Below are 8,644 nucleotides of genomic sequence, written 5' to 3'. Positions count from 1 at the left end.
AGCTTTCGTAGTGCAGTCCAATATTCCATTTGAATAATCTTCTTCATTTGAATGTGCTTCTTCTTTAGGGTATCAATGATCGTGGCATGCTTCTCTGACATTATGGTTATATTATGAAGGAAGTTTTGAATCTTTTGATCACTCTCTTGAATAATTTCTGATGTTTGTTGGTTCAAGAGTTCCATTTGATCGTCAAACGATTGTTGATGAATCATGGATTGATCTAGACCCACTTCATCACTTGTGGTCGAGATGCTATCATTAAATGCAACTTCTTTTTTGAGAACTGGTTGTTTCCATGAAGAGGAGTCTTCAATTGAAATGGACTTGGTGATATTTCTCATCTTGCCATTGAGAATTCTATTTTGTTCATAGAGAGCTGCAATTTCATTCTCCAAATGCAAACAATAATCCTTCATACTCTTCATTTCTTCTGCAGTGTGGACATAATTCGACTCCTCAATTTGTGCCAAGACACTCTTCAATCGTTCGAGTTCCTTGAAAAATACTTCTTTCAAGAATTTCACATCGGAATCTGAGCCACCACAAAATCGTAAACCACCTTTCAAATTTTCAAGAGCGTTCAAATGATCCTTGTGGAGCTTGGTTAATTCCTTCTTGAAATTAACTTCAAGCTTATCTGAGAGCTTTCCTTGTTTGCTCTCAACCACCAGTTTCTTTGTCAATTGTTGATTCTCTTCCATGAGTTTTTCGTATTGCGCTTGCAACAAATCTTTTTGCTTTCTTTCGAGGATCAAATGTTCGGTGAGAGTCTTTTTCTCTGATTCGTGTTGGTTCCTTAACTGTTGTTTTTCTTGTTCATTTCTTTGGAGAGAATTATTCTTTTCATCTTCATACTTTTGAATAAGGTTGTTTTGAGTGAGAGTGAATTGTTCTCTCAATCTTTCAATTTCATTCTCCAATCTTAAAGTTTCTAACTTTTGTGTGGATCTTTCCTGTTCAAGAGTCTCTTTCAATTCTGACATGGACTTTTCATGAGCTTGCTTCAATTCGCTAATTGTCGAAGCGTGCTTTTCCAACATCTTTTGAATTTCATTTTCATAGAATACTCGTTGAGAATCAGCGTTGGACTTTTCCTTTTCACAAGTATCGAGTACCACCGACTTTTCATGATCCATTCTTTCTTTGAGAGATTTAATCTGAATTTCATAACTCTCAACAAGTCGCTTCTTTTCTTGTTCATATTTTTGAACAGTTGAAAGATTTTGTTCTTGGAATTCAATTTGTAATTGCTCCTTTTCGTTGGCGTGTTTGTCCAGCAATTCATCAATTTCTGCTTCGAGTTTGGATCGCATCATCGTCTTCTCCTTCTCGTGTTGAGAAATGAGCATGTTTCTTTCATTTTCGTGTTGTTGAGCGAGTTGCTTCTTCTCCCTCTCGCATGATGACTGTAATGCTTCAACTTCCATTTTACATTTCTCAAGGGTGCTATTGATTTCATTGTTGTACTTGTAGACAAGCCGTTCCTTTTCCTTGACCATTTCTTCCTTTTCTTTGAGGACAGCTGTGAACTTTTCAACAAGAGTGTCCTTTTCTTTGGAATGTTTTTCCATGAGGAGAGCTCGTTCATTGTCGAATTTATCCTTTTCTGATCTCAACTTTTCTTGAAGTTGTTCCACCTCTTGTTTGTGCTTTTCAATTAAGGCATCTCGTTCTCTCTTATTTCTTTCCATCATTTCATTCTTTTCATGAATAGCTTCTTGCATTAGTTTGAGTTTTTCATGATTGAATTGATCAATAAGTTCGTGTTTTTCATTGACCAATTTTTCAATTTGCAATCTCTTTTCTTCGTTGAGTTGTTCAATGAGTTGTTTCTTATCTGAGCTCAACGTTTCAGAGAGATTTAACTTGTCTTGAGCGAATTTTTCAGAAAGATCTTTTTGTTGTTGTATGAGCTCTTGCTTTTCTTCTTCCATGAGTCTGATGGTCTTATTAAGTTCAGTCTTTTGTTGAGAAAGCTTTTTCTCAAAATCAGAGGTCAACTCGGACAATTCATTTTCATGATCTCGCATCAATTTGGTGATGGTATTTTCGAGATTGGTAATTTTGTTTTCGAGATCGCTTTTTTGAAGTACGAGCTTGTCAATTTCTTTTTTGTGTTGAGTGGTGCGCTCTCGGGCTGCTCTCTCTTCATTCAATTGATTCTCATCGATCCTGTACAATAGATTCACGTTTTCTCTCGTGAGCTCATCAATTTTACGCTCATATTCTTTCACTTCATCCTTCATTTGATTATTTTCAAGTTTTAAATCCTGAATTTCTCGTTCCATACTATGAATTTTAGAGGATAATTGTTGATTGGATTGATTTTCTTCTCTCTCAGCCAGTAATTTTCGCAATTCTTGTAATTCTTGCTCCATTTTCGCATTCTTTTCTTTGAGTGCAATGATTTGATTTTGTTGTTTGGCTGGCATGTTTTGCATTTGCGATGTGATGAATTGTAATTGATTTTGTATCGCACTAATGCTGTCTGTACTCACTGTAGAGTCGGCCAGTGAGTTTGCCAAGCTGTCATTCAAAGTTCTTGTGGATCGGATGGGTGAAGGTCTTTTGAAAATTGTTTCGAGACATTTTTTAATGTGATTGGATGATCATTCCGGTGTATTTCGTATCCGAAGGTGTTGTTTTTTTGTTTCCACTTACCTGCTGTCAAGATGTTGACTTTGAAGTTGTAAGATGGCATTTCTGGCTTCTCCAAGTAGCTTGTTTGTTGCTTCCAACCTCTTTTCTCCTCGGCTTAGATATAATTTCTAGGGAACGGATTGTATAAGTTCGAAGAGTATGAATCAAACGACCCACCTACCAATTGTTCCTTATCCATCGAGTCCTCAACAGAAGCTTCTGAACTACTCGTTACATCAAATTCGTCCGAATAATTCATGGTTTTATCTCGTGTTTTATTTTTCGAAGTAATATCAAGTATTAATTATTATTAATGTTGATCTCTTTATAAATCCAGCTTCGATATGTCGAGGATAATCAAAGGAAAGCACACGGCAACGAAGGTGTGTTCAGTTTGTTGATTTGAGGATTTTTTTAATGTAATGAAATGCCAAAATTTTGGCGCAAAATTTTTCCCGCCTTTCGTATTATTCAACATCGAAACATTCTTTGTCACCGTGATCAACCAACTGCAGTTTGATATTAATACTCCAAATAAATAGTCAAAAAAGATGATGACTGACCATTAATCCACTTGAATAACGTTCATGACATTTTTGGTGAGACTCGAAAAGGAAATTCCCTCTATGGAGAATTACACTCGCTCGAGCGAAAAGAGTTTGGAAAACCATTCTTTGGAAACTTGTGAAATCCAGTCATGATCCATATTGAAGCATTTTCTCTCCTCATTCCAATATCCTATTAAAAGTAATAACAACGCACAAAAACTCCTCAAATGTATGCATTCCAACTCGATCGACGGAAAAGCAATCTTTGCAAAAAACCAAATTGTGTGTGTCCTACAACAACAACAAAATAAGAACACTTGTCATCCTCACCAAAAAGATTGCCACACATCCATCAAGCAAGTGCATTCGTTAAATAACCTTCCTTAACAATGGCAAATTACCATCCATTCAACCACAAAAACAATGATCACCACTCAGCCATCACCATTCCAACACTAACCTCAACCCCAAGGTCATCCTCTCGTTGTTGGATGGCGTTGGAAATTTTGGCCACCCTTCTCTTGTTCCTTATTCTCTCCTTCTCTACACTCTGCCATGGTCAGCAGCAATCTTTCTCGTCAAGCACCTCTGCCCTCCCTCTCTCTCGTGCCTATCAATACAATCAATCATTGAGAGAGGACGGTTCATTTGATATATTGTGGTCCATTGACGAATCGACTCAAGACTTGTACATGGCCATGTCGGTTCGAACGTTAGGTTGGGTCGGCTTTGGTTTTCATAGTTTTCGAGATCCATACTCACCAACTCCAGTTCAAGTTCAAGGCATGTCTCGAGTCGATATGGTGATTGGTTGGAAGGATGGAATAAGTGGAGTGGCCCATGTGTATGATACGTTTGCTGTGTCAAATTCAAGACCTCTACAAGATGTTCAGTTGTAAGTAATAGTCGTCGTAGAAACATCAGTTCATGAATTGGTATTGTATGCATCGACTGTCATTCTTCATGTGTTGAATCTCGTTTTAAAAACTTGTTCATGACGCAACAATGATGCTGGTAGAGGTGGAAAGGCAGATGTACATTTGGTAGCTTCCTATGAAGGCAATGGAAGAACCATTATTGAATTTAAGAGAAAACTCAACACTGGAGATGTTTATGACGTGGCCATTCAACGAAACATGTCACTGATTGCCCTGTACGCTTATTCACAATATGACCCAGCAAATAATGATTACAATGCACTTCCCATACATTCGGTGGATTCATTTGCAGTGATTCCAAACTTTTGGCCACACCACCCACAACTTTCACAAAATCAAACCAATTCGACACAATTATCAGGCAACACGACCTTCACTTTTGGAAGTGTGTCTATGACCAATGGAACTGTCTCAAGTAATGGCACAGATATGAGTCACGAAACGAATAGGACCAGCTCTTCGACAATCTCCTCTTACAATAATATTAATAATAATACCAACAACAACCATAATGGAACAGTGCCACAAACAAATCCTCCAGCAAAACCTTCTTTATCAGGTGGTAAAACAATGGCCTCTTCTTCCTCGTCCACTAACTTGTCTCCGTTGTTCTCAAAAATAGTGAGTAAGATTCCTCCACCACCACACGGAAAATCTCAGGCAGCAGAAAATAAGCACATGAATTGTGCTAGAGGGTTGACATTCTTAAATGTGAAATTTTGCATTGTGTATGCGTTGGTGGTGCTGATTGTAAAATTTGCTTTTGAGAAGTAAATTTTTGAAATTTTATGTCACGAAACGAAATTATTGTCCAAAATATGAACGGGGATTGGCTGGTTTTGATCCAACGACCGTGCTTTCCAAAGACAGGAGGTGATGATTCACTGCTCTATAGAGCCCGCTGAGCTACAATCCCCGAAATGAGAGTTGTTCAGAGTAACAAGTAAAGGTGTCACAGAAAAAAAATGTCATCCAAACGAATAGTGATGAGCTTTAGGTGAGTGAACAAGGATAACATAATTGTGTTACATAAGTCTCGATGGCTGTTCCTCCGATGCTTTTGTGTTCAAAATATTTTTTTCTCGTTTTGGTTTCTCACATTACAATGTTCTGCATATTATCATGATGAATTTGTTTATTTATTATTTTAAATATCACGAATTGATTTCTTATGGGATATGAAAAACCTTTAATTTATTATTTTCATAATATGGAATGACATAATTACTGTGGTTAAAAAATTATATTGCTGTTAAACAAAAATATATGTGGGGATAATTTGATTTTTTAACCATGTTTAACACCAATAATCATGGTGGAATCATCATGATGCATACACAGCAAAATCGACACATACCTTTCATGCCCTCATCGCTATTACCTCACCTATAAGGACCCTACTGTCGTTGCCAAAACAACGCCTCCCATGATTCGAGGGTCTGCCCTTCATGATTCGTTAGCTCATGTCGCCAAAGTGTACAATTTAGTGTACCAACAAATTGATGCTCAATCTCATCCTTTGGGTCGAAAGACTCCTTACCTTACTCCGATAGGAAACTATTCTAAAGAATACGTACCTGATAAGCCTCGTTCTAACACTCGTTATGAGCATGAAGAAAACTCAGCCTTCAATATCAAGATTGCTCGAACCATCGCCCACGAAATTAAAAAGGAGAGAAATTTAGAGGGTGGTATGATGGACTGGACTGGAATGCTGGTGGATCGAGCCATCAAGATCTACAACAAGGTTCTTGTGGGTAGTGGTAGAGCCTCAAATATGTGGGTTCCAAAACCTATGGCTGAGGAAGGAAAACGGATATTGCAAGATCACGTATTAAGGGAGCTTACCACGGTATTGGCTCCACCATCTGCCATGTTTCAACAAAATCAACAATTATCATCATCATCATCATGGAAGAATCATTCTTCTTCTCCGGATTGTCATGAAAAGGAATTCAATGATGCAATTACCCATGAAAACCATACTACTACTACTACTCGTAGTAAGAATAATACTACTCATCATCATGAAAATAATAACATGAAAGAGCAATATACTCCTGAATCGTTCGGAATGGAAGGCACACGGTTACCCCTTCTCATTGAAGAGCCGTTTGTCTTGAAAAATATCGGAGGCAGAGAAGATATTGATATGGTTTTTATATTTGATCGTGTCGACTTGGAGAGAGACAAGAAGAGTGTTGTTGGAAATGTAGGATGTGCATTCACCTCTCCATTCAAACCATTACCCACCGATAAGCACGTATTGGTTGAATATAAAACGAAAATTAAGCCACACAATGTAGAGTTGTACAGAACACAACTTGCAATGTATCACTATGCTTTTAAGGAATTATTTGGAATTCCTGCGGATAAGAGTTATTTGACGTGTATTGATAGTGGAGCTGTCTATGAATTTGATGACTCTGAATTTGATTCTATGGATACTGAATTTATGATTATTGATTGCGCTGACAATAGTAAGTTTTTTTTTGTTTAAGGCTAAGATTGAATCAAGAATTCAATGATCTTTTGTGATTCTATTTTCAATTTGAAAAATCTATATATTATTCAACTCATTAATTTCCATTTAATTTCCATTCACTTGTTCAAATTACCACGATAATTAATCATACAAATATCATATTAATTATTTACCACGATAATTATTATCATTAATATTAATATCATTAATATCATTATTTAATATTAACCATTAATCAATAACAAATAACTATCATTAATTCCATACCTTTTCGGATAGTTTTGGAAGATACAGAATGGAAGCCACATCCCTCTAAAAGTAAATGTTATAATTGCACTGTAAGACATGCATGTAAATATGCATGGGATCCACAGAGGGAGTTAGTACAAGAACAGATCCGACGAGGAGAGGAAAGAAGAAGGGAGAGTGAAAACTTTGAAACGTGATAAGATGCAAGAAGGGAGTGTCACAAATATGTTAATGGTACTGGATGCCCATCGAACCATGACCTTCCTCTCGCAATGAGAATTTGAAGAACAATATGCGTAATATTGGACATGGACACACCATGTCAATTCATTTGGATAATATGTTAAAAGTAAAACAAGTCTTTCGATTGGGTCTATCAAATCATCGAGTTTTTTATTACCACACAAGGTTCCATTTTGGAACTCCGCAAGTGTCAAAATCAAAGGGCTTTCTCCAATATTACATCATCATGAAATTAAAATCAATACATGAAACGATATTCTTATTTTGGTCAGTAATGACAATAGTTCCTTGGTAAGGACCACCGGATGGTGCCATTGGTGTAATTTGTTGAGTAATTGAGAGTGTTTGTGGACCTTTGGCGAGAGGACATTGATTTGAAGAGCCAGCCAAGAATTGACAAGGATCAAAAGGACCAGTGTACATTGGAGTACCAGCATAATTGACAGAAACTTGTCCAGCAGATCCAGCAGCCATTGGTTCAGTCAAAGTACCTTGAATGGTGACTTGCAAATTATTTCCTGCTTGAGGTGGGTTCGGATTCAATGTAACCGAAGAAATTTGCAATGTTTGTTGTGGATAACGCTTACAAATACTCCATGTGAGTGGATCTTGAGCAAATACGCTGCTCATCATCATCATGGCCATCATCAAGACGACACAACAACAAAAGGAAAATCTCATTTTTCAAAAATTCAAAAAAATCTCTTTCTCACAAGAAGACAATTTTTTTTGAGGATTTTTTTCAAAACTCCGACGAAACAGTTCCGATGAGAAGAATAAATATTTGAAAAGGAACTGAAGTTGATGAGGAGGAGGTTGTGTTCACAATCATCGCATTGATTGTTGGTGGTGATTCATACTCAATCGGTTTGTGCAAATGACCAACAACCTCCCATTCAAGACTAATGATGGAAAGCCTTGTTTGTTTACTGTGATTAGAAAAAAGCAATGGGAATTCTCAATTCTTGACCGTTCGACACTTGACGTTTTCAAATCGCACCTGAGAAAAAAATGCGCAAGCCTCTCTCCACCTCAACCATCGATGCTTCTGCAACTTCAACTGCCCCGACGCAACTCTCCACCACCACTTCGTCTTTCGATTACGTTGATCTTGATTCCATTAGTGATGAATTAATTCCATTTGTAGTCTTCCTTTCATGGATCCGGTGGTTCACAATCCATCCTCCTCATCCTCTGAGTGTGGAAACACCTTCTGTCGTTCATGTGTCCAATCCTGTAAAGTGTGTCCTTTCTGCCGAGGAGAAAATTTCCAAAACGAGTGTTCTGCCGCGCCAAAAATCATTTCCAAACAATTGGAAAAACTCAAAGTGATTTGTAGTATGTGTAAAAATGCAGTATGTCGTGGCGAATATCATGATCATCAGGAAAAGTATTGTCTACTTCATGATAATTATATGTCCAAGTTGAACAAAAAAAAGTTGAAATGGAAAAACATTTTCAAAATGAATTGCAAAAGAAAAAGTTGAAACTTGAAGAAGAACGAAATCGTCTCCAGAAACAGCTCGAACTCGAACGCC

General features: G+C 37.2%; 4 protein-coding genes across 4 annotated transcripts in view; 2 read left to right on the top strand and 2 right to left on the bottom strand.

The window, feature by feature from the left end:
• FDP41_012658 (uncharacterized protein) overlaps positions 1-2,902 on the bottom strand; it is a gene marked incomplete at both ends in the record, with an annotated part of 2,969 nt that extends 67 nt beyond the window's left edge. The window contains 3 exons of the mRNA XM_044703201.1: positions 1-2,568; positions 2,665-2,771; positions 2,825-2,902. The exon at positions 1-2,568 is cut by the window's left edge and continues 67 nt beyond it. Coding sequence (XP_044565583.1) covers positions 1-2,568; positions 2,665-2,771; positions 2,825-2,902 — 2,753 coding nt within the window. The remainder of the gene's footprint in view (positions 2,569-2,664; positions 2,772-2,824) is intronic.
• Positions 2,903-3,580: 678 nt separating this feature from the next.
• Positions 3,581-4,903, top strand: FDP41_012657 (uncharacterized protein; the record flags this gene model as incomplete). Its single annotated transcript, XM_044703200.1, has 2 exons — positions 3,581-4,086; positions 4,210-4,903. 2 exons carry the CDS (start codon positions 3,581-3,583, stop codon positions 4,901-4,903), a joined length of 1,200 nt encoding a protein of 399 aa, XP_044565582.1.
• Positions 4,904-5,094: 191 nt separating this feature from the next.
• Positions 5,095-7,060, top strand: FDP41_012656 (uncharacterized protein; the record flags this gene model as incomplete). Its single annotated transcript, XM_044703199.1, has 3 exons — positions 5,095-5,126; positions 5,471-6,609; positions 6,894-7,060. The coding sequence occupies 3 exons, from the start codon at positions 5,095-5,097 to the stop codon at positions 7,058-7,060; spliced, it is 1,338 nt and encodes a 445-aa protein (XP_044565581.1).
• Positions 7,061-7,322: 262 nt separating this feature from the next.
• Positions 7,323-7,745, bottom strand: FDP41_012655 (uncharacterized protein; the record flags this gene model as incomplete). Its single annotated transcript, XM_044703198.1, has 1 exon — positions 7,323-7,745. One exon carries the CDS (start codon positions 7,743-7,745, stop codon positions 7,323-7,325), a length of 423 nt encoding a protein of 140 aa, XP_044565580.1.
• Between the last annotated feature and the right edge of the window lie 899 nt (positions 7,746-8,644).

The sequence above is a fragment of the Naegleria fowleri genome, assembly GCF_008403515.1.
Source record: "Naegleria fowleri strain ATCC 30894 chromosome Unknown tig16, whole genome shotgun sequence".
Classification (NCBI taxonomy): domain Eukaryota; phylum Heterolobosea; class Eutetramitea; order Acrasida; family Naegleriidae; genus Naegleria; species Naegleria fowleri.
Note: the sequence above shows the minus strand (reverse complement) of the source record. Positions and strands in the feature narration are given on the sequence as shown.